The sequence below is a fragment of the Trachurus trachurus genome (genome assembly GCF_905171665.1).
Source record: "Trachurus trachurus genome assembly, chromosome: 16".
Lineage (NCBI taxonomy): Eukaryota > Metazoa > Chordata > Actinopteri > Carangiformes > Carangidae > Trachurus > Trachurus trachurus.
In genome coordinates, this window is record NC_139902.1 from 24,391,155 (window position 1) to 24,416,598 (window position 25,444).

At 42.1% G+C, this 25,444-nt stretch overlaps 1 protein-coding gene across 1 annotated transcript in view; it reads left to right on the plus strand.

Moving 5' to 3' along the window:
• bckdhb (branched chain keto acid dehydrogenase E1 subunit beta) overlaps positions 1-25,444 on the plus strand; it is a 52,501-nt gene that overhangs the window by 11,709 nt on the left and 15,348 nt on the right. Inside the window, exons 7-8 of the mRNA XM_083989405.1 lie at positions 2,368-2,465; positions 4,249-4,359. Coding sequence (XP_083845531.1) covers positions 2,368-2,465; positions 4,249-4,359 — 209 coding nt within the window. The remainder of the gene's footprint in view (positions 1-2,367; positions 2,466-4,248; positions 4,360-25,444) is intronic.

Here is a 25,444-nt window from a genome sequence, read left to right on the forward strand (position 1 = left end):
AGTACCAGACCTTTATACCTATATAGACTGCTAATGATGACTAATGTTGTATTGTGTAGTTATGCAGAAAGAGATTTTCAGCCTGAGGACGACAGAGTTGAAGGAGTAAGAGAGATGTGAAGCTTTTTTGTGAAAATTCATACCAAGTCAAGTCTGATTTTTTTTTTCTTTTTAAAAAAGACAATCCTTTTTAGCTTTTTAAAATGTGATAATTGTCTGTACACCAGTGGCTGAAGTGCAAATAGGAACTGAAAATATAGCAACTTTTAATAGTGCCAATTTGCTGCAATGTAAACAAATGTAGACTCGAACAACGGGGCCCGAACTGCAACTCACTTCATGGCAACTATATACTCATATACAACTACACATAAATGCAAATCTTTCCCTGTATCATTGTTGATGTCTTTAATACCTCACAGCTGTGGCCTAATAAACTGTCAAAGCTACGTTGGCCTAAGCTTCAGTGGAAGAATTCTTTGACATTTGACTGGTCCCATTACGATCATGTGTGCTGCAATGAATAGCGCCTTGTCGGAGCGAATCACTGTAAATATGAAGATATAACGAAAGCGTCATGTCTCAAACTGATGTGATTGAACAGGGACAAACCAGAGCAGGTGTCCAATGTCTTTGCGGGGTTTTTGCTCGTGTTGTTGCTGCGTTGGCACAGGTTGTAGGTTAGTATCCCTTTGGGGAAGTGTTGAGAGAGTGCATCGGTGATGTACTGTGTAAGGGAAGTCTCAATCACTCTTATTTCTTGCAGCGTTTCCAGTTGGAATAATATAAAATGTTCTGGATACATCTTTATGAGGCTGTGGCAAGATATGGGTCGGTTAATCACAGTCCTGTATCTTATTTTATTTTATTTTTCACTTTAAAAGAAACACATTTTCTGGTTACACCCTGATTAACTCATTGTCCCCTTTTTTGTTTCTGGTTATCTTCTTTTTAAAACTCTTTATGTTTTGACAGCTGTACGAAATATCACTCATCCGTCTCACTCAGTGTTCAGTCGTGGTTGCGTTTCAGGAGTTATTTTGATTTCCTAAAGGGGCAGAGCAGAGAGCATGCCAACTGTCGTGCCAGGTCCACATGCCTCTAATGATCTCTGCCTGGGTTATGAAGTCATGTTTTTAATTGTAGTGGCCTCCTGTTTTTCTAGTGCAGAAGAGAATAAGAACCACACGTTTCCCTCATTGAAGCACACTGTCATGTAGGGCCTGAGATTCCACTTATTAAACCTTAACCTAGTTTTCATAATTCAATTTCAACTTTCTGCAAAATGCTATTATTCCACTCGTATGGCCTATTTTCTGTCTAGTCTGGAACGCTAAACCAGAAGTTGCACATGATTCACCCAAGCCCCTTTATGTTGTTGTAGCATAGTAAGTCATTGAGATGGGCAATTTTTCTTTCCTTTACGGCTCCTCGAAGGCTTGAAAGGATTATGGAAATCATTCAAGGTTTCCAGAAAGGTCTCCACGTCTCCGCAGAGTATAATTACTCTGCCTAATTGTAATTTTGACTTCATGCGTTGCCATGTAGGAATGCTTTTAGCTGGTCGGCTCCCTCGAAATTCACTCACACTTTTAGATCCTGTGCTCTGTATTTTATTTTAGTTTTTGCAGCCAAAACCATGAGGGGAACGAGATTTAAAGTGGTAGATGTTGTGTCTGCGCAGTATCAATATTGCTAATAAGCTATGTGTTTAAAAGTTATGGCAGTTGAGTTTATGATAAGTTTTTTTTTTCTTTTTCATTGTAATGTTTTCCATGAGTGAGCTTCAGTTTTCCAAGACATTATTAACCATTATTCAAACCATATACTTACATGCGCTTTATCTTGGACTTTGGTTCAAAGAGAGGCTGGCTGCAAGGCCTCGCTTATTTGGACTGACGTTCCGTTTATGTGGCCCCTTTTTTCTGATTGATATCCAATCCCGCCAACGTTTTGTTGTCAAGATTATTCGGGGGTTACGAGCGTGTAGCTGGCAAAAGCTCTCATTAGATCATGCGCTCGATTGTGCTGATAAAGGCACACGCACAGATGAGGTTCTGGAAAATGCACGAAGAAGCATTTGAACTGGGCCAGTTAAAATGTTCTAGTCTGAATTTGTGTTCTTTGACGGTTTGTCATTTCACCACTTCATCGTCATCTAGTCTATCATTTAGAGGTACGGTCAGTTTGGAATCTGAGTATTTTACTTGAAAACCACAGGGTACATAATAAAAATGCTGAATAAATGGGTTCGGAGTCGACCCTTAATGACTTTTCATGTGAGCTCACATGCAATGTATTTGCTGCGAGATTAATATAAATGATTTTTTTTGTTGAATGTGTGTGTTTGTGTGTGTGATTCCACAGTGGAGCAGGTTCCTGTGGAGGGCTACACCATCCCACTGTCGCAGGCCGAGGTCTTAGAAGAGGGAAGCGACGTCACTCTGGTTGCCTGGGGGACACAGGTAGGTGATCCCATGTGGCACTGACGCACTCTGCCGATGACCTGAGCAGTTCTGAGCTGTCATCCATCTTTGGATCATTTTCCATGGCCACAGGAAAAATAAGGAGCCCGGTCTCATCTCCCCGTAAAAAGACGTTTAAAGCCACAGAGGAAAGCAGAGGATTAAATTTAGTCCATCACAAGCCGCCTCCGTCCCAGCAGGGGTCTCTCAGCTGGCTGTCTGCCGCTGTATCAGCTCAGACATCTCCACAGCATCAGGGCCGTTCTTGGCTATCTCCGTGTTAACACTACATGTCTGCTGCACACTTGCCATTATTGCCTTTCTTTTCATCAGAGAGATTTTATTTTCTGCAGCTCCGTATGAAGGTGCCTGAGACTCACCAGGAGTCGTAACTGACTTCGACTGTACCCGGCCACTTTAGCAGGCTTATCCAGCCTGTAATGTACCTGCAGCATAGGGGGGGCGTCGGAGAGCGTTAAGGAGAAGACGTCGCCATCAAAGCCACTATTATTGTTGAAGAGCTGACGGAGAAGAAAGAGGATCCAGTAAAGTAGTGGAAAGCATGGCTCTCCTTTTTTTTTTGAAGTGCCACTCTTCTTTCCCACCTCATTACTTCCCCTGTCTGTCAGGCCCTGTGCAGATGAGTAAAGAAAACAACTTGCACAGAGTGGAGTAATTGGAGCAGTGTCCAGTCCTCATATAAAGAGAACATCTCTGATCACTGGAACAGAGGAGGTTTTGTCCGTCTCCATCAATGTTTTCTTCCCCAGAAAGGTCCACTGTATCTGCGGATAATAATACTTGAGCCCAGTTGTTAGGCTGAGGCCAGGCTCTGTATCGTTAAAGCTGTCGTAACTGCTGACAACTCTACTATTTTTTGATGATTCAGATTTATCACTGCGATTCTTATTTAGAAGCGGCCAGCGACGCATGCCAGTAAACATGGACCTGGTGAACTCGAGTACTTTATTACTGAAGTGATGAAATAACGGGATGAACCCTCGCACCGTATTTTAAGGTTTAAATCGCTGTTTTCAACTTTGTGTTTATTAGGCACTGATGGACCTCATGCTGTGGTTTCTGTAGGGGAATAGAAAACAATGATTAAATTATTATTTTATTTTTTTACCCCCTGGATGTCAGTATAGCTCTTAAAAGGTTGCTAATTTACATGTTACAAACAAAAAGCCTATTTGCACCGTGAGGAACTGTTCCCTTGTTGCAGAAGATGTCATTTTTGATTATTGAGCAGGTCAAGGTGCTACATAAATTCTCAGATTGCACACTCCATGGGGAAATACTCGCAGCCTTGATTCAGAAACAAGCTGCCAGGCCTAATCTTATATTTCACAACAGTACAGTCAATCTTTTCGTCGTTGTTTCTCTAACTTTATGAACAACTCTCGACGCCAAACTGTCATTCTGTCGCTAGGCTGGAAAACTACAAGACAGAAAAGAAAATGCTGCATGATAGCTGGATGTCAGGGAACCACTTTATCATTGCATAGTAATCCAACACAAAAGACCAGTGGCTAAAGTTAAATGCTTCTGATGAATTGGAAAATTTTGTGTTCATTTTGTTATTTACATTAAAAGGGTTATTCACAGTATCTCTATATAATATACAGGTTTATCACCTTAACTTTTAGAGTAGGCCTACGAGAATGTAACATAGTTATGTTTTTTTTTTTCTATGGTAAATTTCACTTATTCTAAAAAAAATGAACAACAAATGCATGAATGATTTTATGCTCTAACAATGAACTCATCTCTTTACACTCAGATCCATGTGATGAGAGAGGTGGCCACCATGGCTCAAGAGAAACTGGGAGTGTCATGCGAAGTCATCGACCTACAGACCATCCTGCCTTGGGATGTTGAAACTGTTTGCAAGGTAACACAAATACACTTAAAAAGACATAAAACTGTGTGTCATTCTCTTCACATTTTCTGCTAAGTAATTGTTTTCAAGTCATAAAAACGGAGGGGGCATCACTTGAGTCACTTTTAATGTATAAGAGCAAATGGTTTGAAACGCATTGTGAATATACAGATAATTACTTAGGCACGAAAACTGCCTTTTGGTATAAATATTGCTCTCATTCGTGAGAGTCTTTCTACCATAAAGTCATGTATTTTGATGCAATATGAAGCAATGTTCCTCTGGCCGGTGCAATTCTCTTTGGTTCTTGATAAACAGGATTCCTTCCACAGCTGCTAAGACTTGACTACTAGTTTATGTTGCCTCAGTCTTACAGAGGCTATGGCTCTCACCAAAACAAAATATTTAAATTGGGGTGGCCTAGAGAAACGAGTTGCTTTCCAGTGGGTATTTCATCTTTATTTATTTTAAAATGGGGGGGAAGGAGCACGATGGAAGACAGTTTGGAGAACAGCGTCAGACAGAGATTCTTTCCCTGCTCACCAAAGGCGAACGTCGGCAGACTAAACCAGCAGGAGAGAGTCTGATGTTTTGAAAAGCTCTTTGGAAATGAAAACCAAAGGTGTGTATTAAGGCAGACCTCAAGGAGCTGCACAGCAGGTCCCGAACCACGTGTCTGCATCCTCTCCGCTCACGGATCACTGCTTTTTAAATGGGCCTTGAACATATCACATGCTGCACATTCACCAGATAGGTTTTAATTTTGCATATTTATTGTCCAATTTTCGTGCTCCTCTGGTTAACATGCGACTCTGTCAGTGAGCACCATGCTGCGCCTGCCGCCAAGCAAATCTTATAACCAACAGTTAAAGCGCAGGATGAAACTGCGGTAGGAGGGTAGTAATTTCATAGGGAGTCCATTGGAACTGATGGCAGAGACTGTAGTATTGTTCTGGCACTGTAGACTTGCAGCTCGAAGTGAGTGGCAGTCAGTTACAGATTGTTTGTTCAAAGAGGAGACTTCTGAAGTGAAGTAGTGGCCCATTAAAACTGCTGCCATGAAATTGAATAGTGGGTTTATGTGCTGCTTAGTGGGCCTAATGCCAGGCCTGCCACCTCGGGCTTGTCAACATCATCTCTCCTTGTCATTTCCTCTGACCAAATGCCCCCTTAAATGTCTTGTCACACCCATAAACCGACACACACACACACACACACACAGACACACAGACACACACACGGCCTGCTCCTTTCACATTTGGCAGTAAAGCCGCTGTTGCATTACACTGATACACTGGTATCCCTGGAGTGTTTTTCTCTCTCCTCAATGTCTCCGTCGAGAGCGTTATTTTTTGTTGCGTTCTGCTGGCTGAGCACAGAAAGGGACTTTTAATCAAGTTATTAAAAAATCTCAGCGAAGGCCCTGGAATCGATTCCCAACGAAATAAAGATCATTATCACCCAGATATATGCATGGGAATACAAATTAAGAGCTTTGGTTGTATCTTTTAATTAATCTGAACCACAGAGGGAAAATGTCCAGATGTTCTGACTGGAGTCAGATGGAAAGAGTCCTGCGGTGCTGCTGAGCTTATGTAAGACTTGTCAGAACGGATAAAAGGTGGTGGAATCAGCACCGGTGTGATGCACAAAGCCAGAATAAAATATCTTGTCGTGTTCCTCGGATGCATAAAAGGTGCTGAAGGCACAACGCTGAGATAACCTTTAGTGTCTGTTGCTGTTTATTTGCAGCGCTCGACATGAACGTTGCCTTGTGTTGCTACAAAGGAATCTACATATGCTACAGATGCAGTTGGACTTGAATTACACGGGGTTGTTTATATGCTCTTTGTGATTACATTTAACTAACTTACCATATGATGGAACGAGTTGAAACCTAAACAGTAAGCTGTTATTAACTTACAGTGTTGCAATAAATTGTTTTGTGTGTAATTTGGTTTTCAATGAAAAATGCAGACATTGTAATGCAAAGATCGTCTGGTTTTTAATCAATTCCATCACTGTAAACCTTACACTCTTTCTTTTTTTGCACTTCAAGGGCTATTTGAACCGTTTATACTGCAGTGATGTAGAAATCAATAGTTGGCTGCATTGACATTCATAAAGGAAATTGGCCATAGAGACCAAAACCAGTTTTTGTACCACACTGCACAAATGTTTTTTTTCTGCTGTAGAGTCGGTCAACAACAATGAATCGGTTAACTAGAGCTCTGAGGACTGACTCACTTCTGCAGCCAGCCTCAAGTGGTCATTCAAAGAACTGCAGTTTTTGCTACTTCAGTTTTCAGCCTCAGAGGTTGCAGCTCGACTACACCGACCAGACGCCAGACAACAACGCCATCGTAGTGTTCGTTATAGTTGTACTACACATTTTTTAATCAGTTAAATTATTATTGGCAATTGAGCAATTAACAGTTTATCATGGAAATCTCTGTCTCCTGTGCAAACAGTCTGAAAGTACCATTTGGCCTCTGTGGTAGATGCTCAGAATGTGTTTTCAAAATCCATATGAAACAAAAAAAACTCTTAACACTCATGTTTCTGCACGAAAGAAGAGAATAGATACAAATGCATGAGATGAGAAATGCGGCCCTGTGTGTACTCAGTAACCCTGCACATGGTGGCCTAACTACTGGGTGCTGCACAGCTGCTCTGGGCTGGCATCACTTCTAAATGGTTCTGTGGCTGCAGCTTTGCTGGTGCTCAGACATTAAGGGTTTCGTCACACTGGAACCCACCCATGCACAAGTAGTTAAAATTATACAGAGAGCACCATTTCAAGGCTGCAACTAAAGTTCTGTCATTACTGATTAATCTGTCATTTATTTATTTATTTTTTGTCATGAATTGATTAGCCGTCTAGACCGTAGTCACAGAGTATTGAAAAGGTCACATCATAAATTCATTGAGTCCAAGGTTTTTGTATTTTTTAGTTCTGCCTTAGCAGCTGTTCAAAAATCAGGCTTTCAATTTACAATGATATAAAACAGAGCAAAGTATTAAACTTTCATTAGAGGCAGGAAAAAGTGAATGTTGGGGATTTTTGACTCTCAGTTTATCACAGATCATCAATTAATCATGAAGCAAGTGTATTAAATGATTTGGAGGAAATCTACCTAATTAGCCTGACTATTAGTCCACTTTGATCATATAAAACATGGAATTATAAACATATCCAGCAATTGTTACTCTTATGTATCTTTCTGAGCTCATCATCAGTGATTTGCTGTTGTCCTTTTGTCCGTTTTGGAAGAGTAAAGACATCGAGAAACATTTTGAACTCGTTATTAGTTTATTTTCCTTAAAAAAAATTTAAAAAAACAGTAACGGCAACTTCCTGCACAGTCCCTCAGAAGCTCCTGCATGTTAAGCTGCACTAATGAAACCTTTATGGGTTTGGCTGACTCTTAACAACCACATCATAAACAAACATTAAGATGCTCATTAACCCAAAAAACATCCATAATGCACTTGCATAATTACACTCTCTGCAGGAGGCGCTCTTTGCATTCAACAAGAATATCAGATGTTGTGAATAATAGGTAACTGTTTTATCCTTGAGGTCAGGTAGAATACAACAACTGCCTTTTTAAACATACTAAAAGAAAAAAAAGCAACTCACCATGTTTGCCCACTGTATGTGGGTGTGAGGTCCAGAGCTGGCGGAGCCTTTTGAAGGGGGGTGTTATCCCCTGGTAAACAGATTTTGGGGTCTGGTGCTATTCTTAGCTGGAGAGGGAGTTGTCAACTTCTTAATTCAAAAGATTGTACACCTGGTGTCTAGCTTTTCCGGCGTACGCATATCCCTTTAAAGCTGGCCTTTTGTAGCGCTTATTAACTGGCCGTCAGATGCAGCGAGTGCACAGACAGTGTGTGAGGCTGCAGACACACATCCGGCTGCTGGCAGCCAATTTAAATGTTTCATGTTCCATGAGTCACATTTACCTTACGTATCTTTCAGTCACGGATGTGTGTGTGTGTATATGTGCATGTATTATGCGGTGAACTGATTTATATGTAGCCCGAGTGCTGTTTTTGAGCACGGATGTATAAAATAAATGAAGAATGATGTGTCTTTCAGCATGAGAGATCATTAAGGCAGCGCTCTGTAGGACCCTGCCATCTTTCTGTTTCCTGAGGGATTCATTCTGGCAGCCACCAGCTATACTTGGATCTAAATATATTCGACCCTTTTGTTGACAAAGGGAATCATGGGCAGAAATTTCTGTAAAAAGCACAGAAAAAGTGAGTGTATTTTATTTTGTCGCGCTGTCTACAGCGGTCCAGTAAATGTAATAGTCGTTCTTTAAGGGATAAACAAAATGGCTGGTTTACCTCTGCCAGACCCATGGCTCAGATGATATGCTGTGGAAAGTCTCCCTGTCGTGTTTGGTCAGAGTATGTGTGGAGATGTAGTTGTGTAAAGACGCTCATGTTGGGAACACATGCAGCAGAAGAGCTTTCTTCTGATCCCTCGCTCAGCGGGCAGCTTCGCTCCCTATTGTTTTTACGGCTTTCATTGTCCTTCAGGTCGCAGCTCAGCCAACATTTACCTCTGTTCTTACATGCGTTCGCATTTGTTTGACTTGGCTTGAAGCTGAGCAGTCGGCAGTACAAAAAAATCTCAGCTCCCATTATTGTATTAGTCCACCACTGGTGATTCAGCCTTAACTCTCAGGTTTTCCAGACTCCAGATCCGGCCAACGGAGAATTGGAGTGGCTCACCAGGGTCGGTCCATGACACACTCATTGGTTCTGTAACCTTGATTAGAGACGGCACTTACCACAGCACCCCACACACACACACACACACACACACACACACACGGAGGTCTTGTCAGACAGGAGCCTCCGTACCTGGGCTACTTAGTGGATGTCCTCAAAAAGGCCTGTGTTTGGTCTTGTTCTCCATCACAGAGCCACAATCATGCAGAAACTTCCTCCCCACACAGACCTGTCCGATACAATCCTGCTGACATCAGCTGACTGATGTGACCGAAACGCGGTTGCATCATGCAGGAAAAACCCGCCGAAACACTCCAACTCGCTTTTGTGCTTGTCACTAATGAAAAGCTTTGAGAAATACTCATGTGAGATTACACTGTTTCACTTATTTCCATAGTATCCCCTGGACTAATTCGATATTTTCCTCCTCTTTGTCCCTCGTGACCCATTTGTACATTATTTTACACACCAGTCTTATAGCAGAGAGATGAGAGCGAATTTTTCTTCCTCCTTTTTGCTCATTGACTACTCACTAATGCTTCTATGAAGATGTAACTCCACAGGATGTAGTGGGCTAAGAGCCTGTCATTGTAAGGAGTGGTAATATCTTCTGGGAAAGAAGCTGTTTTTACAGCCTCTGTTGTGTTGGTATCTCTTAGTTACTCGCTGAGCACAAAGCTTAGTCTGTCATTTCCCCCCGCCTGTCTCTATTATTGGAATCATCCCACAGATTTTGTTTTAATTTTCAACCACAGGGAGTAGGTTAGTCAGGGCATGTCCTCTTAGCAAGTCTCCGCTAGCCTATGAATTTGCAAGTCCCATCTGCTCCTATAAAAGACCTCAAGTGATACTGTGTCCAAACGCTGTCTTTTGAGTAGTATCAAACAGTCACCTTTGATGGCAACAGCATTTCACAGCTGAAAAAAAAATATATATATATAAAAAATGTCCATAAAACCTTTTCCAATCCCTCCTCCATCATAAACCAAGTCTCTGCTGTCCACCTGTACATTCGGTGTGTGGTCTTGTTTACCCAGCGTGCATCCATCCCTGAATTTATGCATTGAAATCGCTGCATAACTGAATCTATTTCTTCAGTTAAACACTAACTGGTCACAGCAGTGGACGTTGGGACAGGCTGTGAAAGTGCAGAGTGGCTCTATGTTAGGGATACTGTGGCTACGTGACTTCCAGCAAGAATCTCTGCACCACAATACAACAATGTGAACAGGTGGTCTCTACAAAAAGCAGGGATGCAATTTACTTCTGCGAAGACATTCAGTTTGACTTTGGCTACTTCAGATGCAGTAGGATCATATTATTCACACCGTATCTACAATTCACATGATGCGTATCGCTCAAAGCCATATGATGTAGTGAGAATTGCCGAACCTAATGTTTCAAACAAGAGCTTTTTTTTTACTGCGAGATCCAGCTATTGTTCAAACCTGTCAGGATCAGGACTTGTCAAACTGTTTTCTTGTCTCCTGGGACGAGATGTGTGTGTAATCTTGCTAAAGCGCTTTAAAATTTGGATGTTGATTTATCAAACCAACTGCAGCGTACTAATATTTGGGATCAGAGCCGATTCTGACTCAAGGTGCCCCGCAGGTCCCGAGTGTGCCTGGTAACAGTTTTTCCTCCAGTTCATTGTCTTCTCTTAAACGTGTGTAAACTTTCTCGCTCGATAGATGTGTCTCTTGGCCGGCGTTCAGGCTGAAGTCTGTGTGACTGCAGCGCTGTCTGGACCTCAGCCCTCATAGTGATGCAACCAATTTGGCTGAACCTGTTCAACCCTCAAAAACACTTGCAGGAGGAATCACTTAAGGACTCGTGGTGCACAAGTGCACTGCTATCTCAAGTCTTACAGCATATACAGTGGAGTCCAAGAGGCTGAGACAGCTTAACCGTTTGTGCTCTCTCAGGCTTTTTGACCCCACTGTAAATAATACGTCGCTCACAAACAAGGACAGAATTTGATGAATGCTTAATAGAGGACAAAGAGGTTTGTGCGTCCGTGTGTGTGTGTGCACATGGGGGGGCTTAAGGAGGAATGTGCAGCAGCATCTGTTCTGATTCTTGGAAGTGATGCAGGCGGCAGCGTCTGCATGTTCTGAGTGCTCTGTAGTCTGTTGACTCATGGTGCAGATAAGACTTCCTTATCAACCCCCTCCCCTCGCCCCCACTTTAACTCTCTTTCCTAATGGTTTCAAGCTGTAATGTGTGTCCGAAGTCAGAGATGGCAGGTAAACACAGAGCAGTCAGGACAGGACACAGCACAGCACACCACTCGGATTTATTTGTTTGTTTTTCCCTGAGGTGGAAAAAGACAAAGGCAAACGGACTCTGTGTCTGTGATCCAGTGTTTTCTGTTCAGTGTCAAGTCCAGCGTGTTGTTCCCGTCTAGATGGCTGCGGTTATTGTTTTTAATACCACCTACCATAATTATATGGGGTGAATAATTTATCACTTAAAGCTGCCATTGAAGAAACTTTTAGCAGAGCAGTCCGCCGCGGACCGACGGAAAATATTCTAAAGTTGTCGCCGCCACACATTAATATGGAACATTATCATTAAAGAGATGATACCTCACAGAATATGTGATTGTCTGTATTTATGCAAAACTGATCCTGGCCTTCTCACATGGAAAACCGTCTTTTAATAATGAATAAACCCAGAACTCAGAAGCAGTTTTAACCCGAGCTTTTAATATTTATGACTACCAAAGGAGTCTGGCTCTGTCTTTCAATGGGAAAACCAAACAAGTAATATTGACACTCCGATTTTTCACCCCCCCCCAACCTCACTCCCCTCGTCCTCCTCTGAACATTGTTTTGGAAATTTCGACGTAATGTCACAATGTTTGTGTGTTAGAATTAGTGTGGTTGTGTGAGTTTGCAGTTTGATCAGTTTTCCTCATGGCAGGAGTCTGCCAGGGGTTTTTCCGTTTCCCCAGTTTTGACACAGGATTGTTCTGCCACATCTGGCAGCAGCGCTTTTAATAACTCCATAATAAACATCAAGTGTTTCAATCCGCTCACAGGAGACCCGGAGCTCGGTTACAGAGTAAATGATGATGTCAGCTTATTAACCATTGCACAAGTTGAAGCATTTATTTTTTGACAGGTGGTCAGTGGAAAAAATAAACGATGATATTTCTCTTTTTTCTACCTCTTATTATTTTTTTTTTTTTAATGTGATTGTTCAGAAGCCAGAGAAAAGTGACAAATTTATATTTTACAAGGGCTGGACACATTCCCTCTCTCACCACTTAAGAAGTCTGCTGCGACATCCACCGCTCACAGCAGCCTCATTATCCTCGTGCCTCAGCTACTATCATGTTGAGCTAAGAAAATGTGTGGAGCTCGTCCAACAAAGCCAGGTTTTCTGAACGGCCTTGTGGAAACTTGTCGAAGCAAGTCTGTTGGCAAAAGCTGGTCCCGCACACGCTTACTTGATCCTAATTTGCCTGTTGCATGTCAACATGGTACAGGAGGTTTTTATTTAAGTCGTCACTGCGCTGATTCCACCTAAAGCCAGCCTTGAAACTCGTTCACTGCATCTTGTTCCGAGCCCACCACCAGATTTATCTCCGCTCCTGAATTTTTAGATATGGCAGCATCCATAATCTGAACTCAGCAACATCACTTTTCATTTGCAGTAGATCCCCCCCCTGGCCTCGTCTCAGCGGCTCATTTGTTCGCTGTATTTCCATGAAAGCTGACTGCGGAACTTGCAGCAGAACTGACAACCCATTTCATTTCTCAATTTGAAAGAGGAACCTTGAGCCTGTCATTATAATGATGTAGAGCAGCAAATCACAACTACCAACAGGTGGGTTCCAGATGATGAGGGCTGTAATTATTAAGAAGGACCTGTTTCCACTGTATTTTCGATTAGTGTTATTCAAATAAGAGCAAGGTTAGGAGAAAAAGTATCTGGACAGTAGTAATGGCACATAGACATACTTTTCTAATTTCTTGTTAAAATTTAGTTCTAGACTTTGTTTTCTTCTTGCGATAATTGAGCATGATGCAGTAGTAGAGGGAGAAAAAATAAAGAAAATAGCGGTAAAGCAATAAAAATGAATAACAGAATAAATCATTCTCTTACGTGAATCTATGAAAAGAATTGTATGAGCAGCTATAAAGCATTTTAATAATAATCGCTAATTATGTGAGATAACATGGCAGATAAGGTTTTCTGTGATATTGGTCCAGAAGGTCAGAGATATGAATCATAATTGAGCTTTTTTTCCTTTGTGGGTTAGAAGAGAAAACAAAAGGCATGTTTTCTTTCCACGAAGCTCAAGCTTAGATTTTATAGCTTCTGTTTTTTATAAGTTTCTGTATTTGTTGCACATATAAAGTGAATTGAGGGTGAAATATACATAGTTTGTGTAGAAAACATTGTATTGTTTTATTTGCCTTTTAATCTACTAATTATTTTGAATTGTTGAGTCAATTGTTCTACATGATATTAATATCATGTGTTTGTGGAGTGCAGAAACCAGTGATTTTGCCTTTCTTATGCTATTTTCCATTTTTCAAACACTCTGTGTGTCTGCTATCTGAGATCACACTGGTGATTGGCCAAAAATATAAGACCTAACAAACGGCTCTCAAAGGTAACTGTCAAAACTTTGCTAAGTCAACAAAAGAGCGCTTCAAATAGAGAACACTGTTTTCTGTGTGGGGAAAAATGACATTTTTGGAAAGATTGAACCACAGATGTCAACCCTTTTGATTAATTAGCTGTTATTCAGTATTATTAGATGTGTTTTTTGGAGATTTAAAAATTGTATTTTCTTGAAATGAAAAGTGCAGTGAAGGTCGTTTTTGAATCCAGACAATTTCTGTGTTCAATCTGGATCTCTCTCCCTCTCTCTCTCTCTCTCTCACTCTCACACACACACACACACACACACACACACACTGGAAACAATCAAAGTAACTCCTCCCACTCCGTGCATTCTTATTACTGTAGCCCACATCTGTAATTACAGTGTTAACACTGAGCTGTGTAGACCCGACCAGCAGGACTTTGTGGAGGGAATGAAAGAAAACATGTGGGGCCAGAGAGAGCCAGTGTAAGGTTGAAGTCAGGGGAGTGAGGGGATTTAAGGGGAAAAGCAGGGTGTGGGGGGGTCATATGTGCCTTTTGGCCACTGTGTGTGTGCGTGTGTCATAACTCTGCCATGTGTCGTACTGCAGCAGTGTTTCGGTGGTTATATCAGTGGAAAATTACTCATGGTTGTTTTGTCAGTGATGGATCCAGCTCCTCTCTCTCTCTGTGTCTCTCTCTCCCTCTCCGGGTGTCGCTGCTGAAACGTACGGCCGAATGAAACCCTGCAATATGCATAAAGCCTTGACCGGGCCTTTTCAGTTTAAGGCATTTGGATAATTTATCTAGATTACATGTGTACATCACAGAATTTGTGGTTGATGAAGTCTGTTTGTGGTTAACCAGAAAGTAAGAGTAACGTCCCCTCTGCGTCTCCTCCGATCCCCCCACATGTGTGTGTCTGTCTGCTACTGACTTCTTTTCCAGTCTTCCTCCTGGCGGTAAGCTCCTGCTCACATTCCACAGCTAGGCACTGGAGATTTCTCAAATTCTTCCCTATGTCACTCACTGGAGAAGTGCAGCCTTAAAGATGGCAAATCCACACGCAAGACGCACTGAAAAATCATAGGTGCTCATAGTCGTTGAGAGTGAAGATGCGTTGTGATTGCTCCCCATGGTTACTCTGTAGTTTTTTTTGTTTTTTTTAAATAAAAAGCCAGACTATAACCCGTCACCAGCACGAATCACTGTACTGTGTCACTCGCCCCTAGGTAGAGAGAGAGAGAGTGATGAAAATGGGTGTAAAATTAAAACGAGGCACTTTAGTCTTCTATTTCTCCTGTGCAGTAATTGCTGGATAAACACTATTTTGGTACCAGATGATAATTCTGGCAGTGGCCATTTTTGTTACGAAACAAACCCTCTAAAAGCATAAGGCACTTTAGATTGGACTGGTTGTTACTTGTATGGGCCAGGTCGTCAGTTTTCCACCGGAGAGGACGGATTAGTTAAGGAGCCTTGGCCAGAGACGTGGGCAGATTGAGATCATCAAGGTCAGCCTGTAGGCCGATAGCAGGGCCGAGTGGAAAACACTGAGCATCTGAAGTCACAAGGACCGAGGGAGACGTCCAAGACGTCCGCTCAGATACAACGCATACCATCGGATCTGTTGCCCAGGGATTCTCCAGGTCCTTTAAAAACCATTAAGTCAGTTACATAAACTGAACTGCAACCAAAAGAAATAAGAAAATTTCATCAATCTTTAAGAGGTTTTATGTTTTTCTTTTCATATCAGCCCTTAAGATTAATAGGAAACACATTTTACTCATTTGTGATGCAATTTTTTTCCTTTTGCAATATTTTGAAACTCCCTTTCAAACACGATTGGGAATTGTTAACAAATATTTCAACTCTTCATCATTGTCATGTTTTCTTACTCCTTATTTTTTGTCTCTTCACTGGCTGCGTTCCGTCTTGAAAGATTTGACTTCACAGAGTTCAACATTTGGCACCCTGATCTGTTTTTTTGCTGAAGTGTAAAAAGTGTCATGATTCTCCTACTTAAAAGCAGCATACTTCACACACTTGATATATTAGTGATTACAGTCCCTGGGTTAATGTTTCCAGTGGCGTCTCATGACTGATGGTGGGAGATTTGAGCCTCCATTGTGCACCAATGTCAAATTCAAATCATCATTTTATCCTATAATCATGACACAGAGAATTGTTGGTGCAGAAAAATTAATTAACTCAAAAACCAGGGAGGTATTTAGTGATTTCCTGGGAGGGAAAAAACTAATTTTGATTTTAGTTTGGCTCCAAAGAGACATTTATTTCCATGTCTGTTCAGAAATCACACACGGACACACTTTCTACTCATTCAAACTGTTGCAACCAGTGAAAACAATCACAGTTTAACAGGAAGAAAGTCTTTGGGGGTGAAGGCTGAGTTGAGTGTAGTTTGATCTAGTATTATTCTGTCAATGACAAAGTGTCAGATCTGGCCTTTTGAAGCTGCACTTGATAAATCTCTGAATCGTCAAAGCTGCTGTTTGTCCCTGGCAGCTGTAGCTTGAGCTGTGCAGCGGTGTGCTGGGTTACACACTTCGATGAAGGTTCCACATCAATCACCTTTTCTTTTTTTTTTTTTTGCAGTTACTCAAGATTTCTTTGTCCCAATTCCTGGTTGCGCAAAATGAAACAAATATTTACAAATAGTAGCAAATTATTCTCCAAAAAATATGTACTGAATAACTTTAAAAATCATTTCTTGATTAATGTTGACTGGTGTGTGTTTATCATTGACTCTACTAAACAAAACAAGTCACTGTTTAATAAAGAGACAATAGATTTAACATTTGGATCTATTTTCTTTTTAATTTTGCTACAATGATGGGAGCCAGCTGCAGTTGCCTTTGTCACATGCTTGTCACAATATCACGAATATACTGGGACACATTAGACCAGCTTCCTGTTGTAGGGCCCAGTTTGCTGCAGCGGTTGGTTTGTGTTGTGTTTTGTATCTTATGGTAACTTTTAACATGGTAACTGTGTAGTAACATGATCAGAGAAGCATTTCTTTCCTTGTCTTTGTAGTTAGGCCGGTTCAATGCTTACATTTTATCATCATGATCATCCAAATCAGTTAGTACTGTAGTTTTTTTGTTGTATTTATTCGGCACAGTGTAAGTGTAGCTCTACTGCTGCCTCTGTAGTCATTTCATGAAAATGCTGCGAAAACATTGAAGTCCATGAAAGAGGCCTGTTTTCTTAGTATAATTTTTACGCTAATGAGTTCTCCCACAAAGCTGCCTGTTATGAGTTTGCAGTTTTGTTTTTTGTCTTTTTTTATAAAACCCCCTTAGGTGAAGAGAGTTGGCATCACTCATAGATTTTCAGTTGTTAAACAGAAACACATGTTTCAAAGACAGAAAAAAGTTAAAAACTACAAAAACATTGCCTACTACAAGTTAATAATTAGTGGAGAAAAAATGAAACAATAAATACAACATAAATTCTACAGGTATGATATGATAACTAGTAGTAAAAGTCATAGACATATACATACACACTGTTTCATAAAGTCAGTGTGCAAGCAATAGTTTAATTTGAACATGGCAAAAGTACAGTGGTGTGAAAATAGACATTTATAAAGTCCAACATTTGCTTGAAATATTTTGCAGCACTGTTTGTATACTGGATTTCAGTCTTTTATAAACCGTCAGATGAGCTCCTTTGAACTCAAAATATCTCCAGACATGATTCTGGACACTTTCACCCCACGATAAATTAGTGGGACTTGTTTCCATCAACAATTTAATTGATAGTAAAGTCTTAAAAATGTAAGTTAAGTGTCCATGAATCTTTAGAGCAACATATCAGAACGTTTAGCGTCATTACTTGAAGAGTCACGGGTTGTTTTATTGAGCAAAATAGCTGCCAATTAAGTCAATTGCCTAATGGTTTAATTGGCTTGTCCTTTTATTTCTATAGTAGAAGCTGCCAGATCACTATTGACGACTCTGAGCTTCACAGTGAGAGTGAGGCAGGCACGGCATTGATTTTGTCATCATGTATGTTTTCCTGTTTCTGCCTCTCAGCCACAGACAGAGACAGACTGCACGGCCTCACCACATAGGTCGATGCAGACCAGCATAATCAGCCGCAGAGAGCGTCTTTCTGTTTAACATCATCAAAAAATCCCAGCTCATGTACTTTGAACGCTATATAATTTCACTTTACACAGGTTATCCCGCTGGGTATGAATCCTCTCCCAGCAGGTAGTTGGAATGTTACAACCACAGAAACCGCCCGTTTTGTTATGTTATACATTACTTTATAGGATCTTTTAAAAATCGCTGATTGATTTTTACTGCCTCGCCGTCGTCCGCTCATATACGCAGCCGCCTGTAGGACATTCATAAAGAGCTGTCATCAGTTGGAGCGTGTGCAGTAGTAGTCATGTGTCTGTGTGTACACACTGATGCACGGTTGGCGTTACAGTGTGGATTCAGGGCAGAAGGGTAGTGTGTGTATATGTGTGTGTGTGTGTGTGTGTGTCAGAGAGTAATTGAGTTGAATTGGTTTTAATGGGTCTTTATGGGATGTTTGGAGTTATTTCTGTCTGAGGTCTCCTCTGGCGTCCTGGCTCCTCTGGAGGATGGCTTGGCCCTCCGCCCAGCGCCGAGGCTGTTCTACACTTTCTCCTCTGCTCTTTCATTCTTGCGCTCCCTTACCCTTTCACTCTGGCTCTCACTTTCTCTCTTTCTGTCGTGAGAGGGGGAGAGAGCGAGCGAGGGGGGGGAGGGAGTGATTGCATGGCACCGAAAGAATGAGCGAGCGCTGGAGCTTCCTTCCTCCCGCCCCGCTCTTCTCTCTCAGCGCTGTGATCTAACGGGGTGCCTCCGGTTCGCCGAGCGCTCACCCCTCTCCGCTAATCGCAGAGCGCCACTTTAAAGGCACCGAGCGAGTAGTCAGGCCTCATCCTGACTCTCATTTGTCACAGAGATCACATGGTGGCGCATGAGTTAGGACCCTGTGGTAGCCGCACAATTACAGGGTCGGCAGGAGGGAGCGAAGCCAGCGGGTCCAGCGGCAAGGACGACTCCTCGGTGGCGGCACAGAACTAAAACTTTCTCTTCCTGTCGCATTTTGATGGACGGCCTGAGGAAAGTTGCTATATGGGAAGATGTGGAGTCACTTACAGACTTACTGTGTATGTGTGTGTGTTTTCATACAGTACAAGCACGGAAGATTTTGTTTTTGTCATCACCACTATTTTTAAATAATCCCCGACCAATTTAGTGGCGTAAAAATACAGATCCAACAAATAAGTGTTGGCAACTTCTTCTGGAAAGACTCACTTGTGTTTTGAAAACTTTAAAAGCACATTATGTGATTCTGCACCAGTCAAACCACATCCCAGTTTAGCTCCAAGTATATGGACTGTTTTTATTCACTTCTCATCCCTGTAGTCTCAACACTGTCCTTTTTAGAAAGAGCCTTTGCTCTGTTTTTACTTTACATCTATAAAAATGTCACCGTTTAGCTGGATCTCAGTTTTCCTATATGCTCTTGCGTGCCCTGTTCACTCAGTCGACTCTTTTAAAGCTGAAATACCACACCAGCATCAGCAACACGTGAGAGAAACTTACTTTCACCGTAAACATAGATCAACCAATCCTGGATAAGCAGTGTACGAAATGCCATGTGTGCCTGCACGGGAGGGCGTGCACATGCACATGCACATACATATGTGGTTGTGGTGTCTGTGTGTGCATGCCTTCGCGGGGCCCCCATCTGTCCCTGTGTGAGAGAGCTGTGCCCTCGGAGAGTGACAGCTCTGACCTTAGCCTTTGGAGGCCATGCCAGGTCATTGGCCGCCTGTCTCTCAGTGGTGAGGTAGTGGTGGGGAGCGCTGAGACTGAGAGCATAGGCTTCATGAAAGCAAAGATGGATAGATGGATGGATTGAAGGATAGATGGAGGGAGGAGCAAGGAGAAAAATGCGTGACACGGATGAGACCGACCACAGAGTCAGGAAGGAAGGAGCCTTACGTAGGAAGAGACGGATTGCAGGAGAAGTGGCAAGGACGGAGTGGATGGAAGAGGACGAGCCCCATGCTGCTCATTAGGTTTGGGTGTGTATGGGAATGGCAGTAAACATAACATTTCCCCTGCAGCCAGCGGAACGACTCCGGCATCTAATGACAGTCCTGCAGCACAATGAGTAGTAAAGCTGCAGCCACCAGAGCTGTCGCCCAGCCCAACTACCACTGGCCACCACCAAACCCGGAGCCCTTTGTTTTGACTCGGAGCCAGAGCCGTGGCAGCGAGCAGGATGTATCAAGCTGCAATCTTACAGAAGGGAGACGGCGGCTTTATAAACACAGTACAGTAGCCAACCGAACTACAGAATGGGAAAAGCGCACAATCCGAATGTTCATGTGGAATTCAGCCAAACTGAGCATGAGAATGGCCCCAAATATTTATCATAAAGTCAGCTGGTGTGTGAAGCAATTACAGGTTTATCTGCACCACCTCACATAAGCATGTGTCCACCCTCTACTGAAATGAAACCGGTGTCATTGAGGTGATGCCACAGTGTCCTAGCTGGCAATTTAAATCGAGCACCGCTGCCCCGGGTGTGTGTCCTTGCTTTGTTGTGTAATTGTTGTCAGGGAAAATCTAAGTAGTAAAGGACATGTTTTAAAGAAATCCTCTGAGATTGTTGGCTTTTCTCACAAGCTAGACTGTGTTAGGAAACATCCAAAATTGACATTTAAGCAAGTCCAAGAATATTTTGCAGCGCAGAGCGAATCAAAATGGGAAGGAATGAAGATTTCAAACTCACCACCATGTAATTGTACATTATTACAGATTATAAATTCTGTGTTGTTTTCACTTAAATAAATCACTCTTCACCTATTTCAACTTTAAATTTTTCATCTCGTCTGTCATCAGCAGTAAAACACACAGTCACACACAGGGAGGGAGCACGCACCAGTGACACACTGCATGATATTGACATTATTTATACTACGGCCATATAAATTAATCAGATACAGCCTAGACTGTATGTCTATCTGCAGAGAAAGCTGTCTGCTCTACGCTGTATTGCTGGGATAATGTCAATATCGCTATCAACAGATGTTTTCTCTGTCTGTTACTGCTGGGAGGCGTTCGTCTTACACGTGTCTGCAGAACACGCGACGCTGCCGCAAGGCATGGGACACGCGCTAACACGTTAATATGGGCAGAGAAATGAAAACCAAGACGTTCAGCGTTCACCGCACACATACACACACGCGATACTCTGTATGTTGCCTCCATCCTGACCTCACTGTCTCACTTTTTTCAGCTTGGGCGACATCCAACATGTAATATCTCCATACATTCACACTGAACACTGGCTGTACGCACAGTATGTTACAGTTTTAAATAATACACAATTGTTGTGTTTGCTGTTTCAGGTGTTTCATTGTTTATTAAACATACTTAGAGCAGGGAAAATAAAATCTCAAAAAATATATTTCTAATAGGGCTATTGACTTGAAATTTTCACCAGATGTCGGCAACAAACCAAGTAATGAACACATACAAAGAAATCCAAACATTTATGCCCATAAATTAAGTAATGTGTAATAAAGTGAAATGACTCGGGGAATAAGTATTGAACACATGAATAAAAGGAGGTGCAAAAGGGTAGAGAAAGCCAAGAAAGCAGCTCTCTCATATTATGCTAAGGCACAATAAGAAGTAACCAAAACAGTGGAATAATAAGAAGTAACCAAAACAGTGTTTATGAGGGTCAGTCTTGGTGGGAGTTCAGACTGAGCAGACTCAGAAAAATATCACACATTGGAAACATTACAATATACAATGATATTTTAGCCCATTTTGCACCATCGCTATCTGTTCTCTCATCCCTCTTGTTTGCAGAAGAGGATCCTCTTTTCACAAGACACAAGCCACTCGGTAATAAACTCATCAGGCATGTGTCCATAACAACCGTGACAGAGATATTCCCCTGCCAGCATGTCTCTCTGAGGTCAGATGGAAAGATTCATGACATGTTTAACTGCCGACACTTAATCTAGGCATACAATTTACCCCTTGGATGTGTCTAACTGATCATCTTCCTACACGGTCCACTGTACTTCCTGTGGCTCCACCACTCTCTTAAAAGAAACAACTCGCCCCCCATTTTTAAAGTCCCAATTTTACCGACATGAAAGGTGGCTGTCATGGGCAAATAAGAGGACTGGATGACTTCAGGGAGAAGGGTCAAACCACAAGATGAGAGTGGATGGTTCAGTCTCCTGAAAACCCATCCAGCAACCGGAAGCTACTGGGTTAAAGGCAACAGCCACAATTACTATGTAGAAGTTAGAGTGCTGTCACAGCCTCGCAGATGTAAAAATGAGTGTGTGTAGCAGTAGGTCAAAGTTTTCTCTTATCCAATGAGAAGTCCCACTGCCCACTAGATACACATGACACAACCTTACGTATAGATAGTCATGGTTCTCACAAGAACAAGTCTCAGTGACTCTACTCTATTGAGGCCCCACACTTTTCCTCTGGCTCCACCGAGATGTTAAACAAAGAAGAGTTTCCGCACACTTAGCCAACTCGCAGAATTTATTGCGACGTTTCGGTAAAAACATTTGCTTGAAAAAGGTCAGAATTGCAGAATTTATTGCGACGTTTTGGTACTAGACCTTTTTCAAACAAAAAACATTTGCTTGAAAAAGGTAGTACCGAAACGTCGCAATAAATTCTGCAAGTTGGCTATGTGTGCGGGAACTCCTCTTTGTTTAATTTGGACTTAATTGTCATCTTCCGACGCACCTGCCAAGGAAATGTGCGAAGATTTTTGCTTTTTCCACCAAGATGTTAAAATTTGTTGTTGGTCAGTAAATTGACTGTTGTAAAATTTGGTGTAGATATCCATGGCGACCTGAGGGTGAACCGTAATGCCATGTGGGACCACTGAAAAGGATTTTGCTCACTGTAATCCCCACATTATTACAGTGAATAAAATACCTTAGATATGACCAGACATAAAAGTCTCATATTTATTATTGAAATACTTCCCCTCTGTCTCATCCTTGTATTACTAAAGTCAATGAAATAATGTTAACAGATCTTCTTTTTGGAGAATAATCAAAGCATGATTCAACGCGATTATTTTGTTGTGGTTTCTTTGAACTGGAGACGTACGGCACTAAAGGATCTTTAAAGAAGCCCACAGCGTAGGCGGGAGACAGGACTCCCTTGTGTGATCTATAAATCTGGCTTTTGTCTTGTAAATTTTGATTTACTAGCCCAACAGAAGGTCCCGCAATATAATGCATGTCTATTCAGATGAGCAAATACAGTTATCATATCAAAATATGCAAGGGTCGAAGCAAATATCTCTAAGTAAGTATGCACCGGAATATTCATAGGGCATTGTGTCATTTTCATAGCATTACAGTGAGCAAATGTCATTGCTTTCATGGAACGCTGGGTAATCTTTTTTCCTGTTCCGCTGTGACGACAGTGCAGTGACTTCAGCTCATCATATGAACTGCATTACCTGTACCAGCGCACCCGGAGCATTCGCTGTCCCAGACATTACCGCATTTTGCCACTTTTTTTGAACATATTGTCATATTAAGAGCTGGCATCACAGCACCACTACTGGAATACTCCCTCGGCTTATGCCATCTGGTGGACGCTGTGCCAATAAAAGTCGCTGTGGCTAAGCAGCGCCTATTGGGGACCAGTTTATTAAGTAGGTCAGGAGTTTTTACTAAGGCCTCAGAGTCTGTAATTCTATCCTTCGATATTGTAAAAACAGTAACCGGCTCTTTTTTTTGTGTGTGTGTCAAAAACATTTGAAGAATGCGCTCCTGTTGCAGCATGATGGGTCTCCCCTCAGGGGAGATGACCATTGGGGAAATGAGATAAATATGGTTGTCAACACAACGTATCCTCTTTTATTGCTATGTGTTCACACCTCGCCCCTTCCATATAAAAGGTGCAAACACAGAATTTAAAGGGTGAGGGGATATCACTGCTCTGGCAATGAGCCCACATCGTAGGTAGTCACAGAGCAGGATGGATGGTGAACAAGAGCCAGCTGCGTTGTACGTCATGCTTCTCATTCCGAATTGCTGGCATGCTAAAACTTTAAAACACACACTGAGACAGAGATATGCCTTGTTTGGTTCAATGTCAACAGCTTAAACTGACACAAAGCAAGGTCTTATCAAAGACCGTGTGTCAGGACAGGAATATTTGTCTAAAAAAGGGCTAGTGTAAATTAGACGTTATGTTTGACATGGGCTTTGTGTGTGTGTGAGTGCAACGAGGAATGGGTTCAGCATCAGGGTAGAGTAGGAGGTTGGGCAGCAGCTCTGTTTATACACAGGACCTGTATGAGTCATCGCGTGAAGGCGAATCTAACAGCAACATGTCATATCAAGACATCGCCCTACTCTCAGCTCCTCGCCTGATTCCTCCTCTCTGTGCAGATTGCCAACTGTTGTTATTGTCTTACAGTGTTGTTATTAACTTCCACATTCCTGAAGATAGTGTCATATAACCAGTAAATTTTGCAAATTAAACTCCTTCACCTCATCCGGTTCAAAGCTTGCAGGCTAAACAGACAAGAGTGCTGAGTTTTACTTCTCTAATGTGCACTAATGATTTGAGGAATCCTCGCTTGCCACGCTTTTTCGAAAACATCCCCATACAATACAGTGCCTTCCAGTGTGCGCCGCCAAAATATTAGTGTTACAGTGCTGACTCATTTAGCCTCCAGTACCGCTTGGTGATAGTGGTACAGTTTGCCACAGTTTAGTGCTTCGCAGCCAAACCCAGGACCGCAGCAATGTAAACATTTGCCTGTGTAGCATTAGCATGAAGCGCCAGAATGCCCCTGTGTTTGATATTATGTGGTCCAAGTGGAGGAGGGGGGAAAGAAAAAATGTCAGGCCTAATTTACAGAGCCATATGGACATGTGATGCTTATTTATAGCGGGTTAATTAGCTATGAAGGCTCTTCGGTTTGTGGCTTTAAAGGAACAGTGAGGCACGTGATCTTTAAATGCTGTGTGTGCTGTGGATTGTCACTGTTTGAGTGGAAAAATCAGCAATCATTCCTTAACAGGGATTTCACTCATTCTATATACACATGTACGTTTACTTTAAGTCGTAATGTAAGAGATTTTGAGTCGAGTTTCAGATGTATTTACACAATTTATTGCCAGAAATGAATAGAAAGTGTAGAGGAGAGAAATGGTTTGCTGAGGTAGCAGAGAACAGACATAGCTTTGGTCTGGACCAGTGGCAAGTGGATGAGATTATAGTATAGTATTGGTTTTATGCTGTGGTAGATAACGGGTGGAGCAGAGGCATCCTTCTGCAGTAATGTCAGGTTACAGAAAACCCAAATGCAAATGCCTGGGAGGCTGAGACCTCTAATGTCCATGATTGTCCCGTTGGCCCTGTGTACCAGCCTAAATCAGCCTTCCAGCTCATACTGTTGTGTCGTATCCATTTTATACATGCACACACACATAGTCCCAGACACACCATGCAGTCCAAGGGTAGTAAGCAGATATAGCATACCACAGCAGGCAGCATGTGAACCAGTCTTAGTTGGTAACACCCATCTCCCCGGGCCACATGCGGGGCTCTAAGCTGCTACCAAAATGGCTGCAGGAGCGACTATTTTCTGAGAGTGTGTGAGTTAAATTTATATGTGGGTGGTTCACATTCATGTGAGTGCGTAATCATTG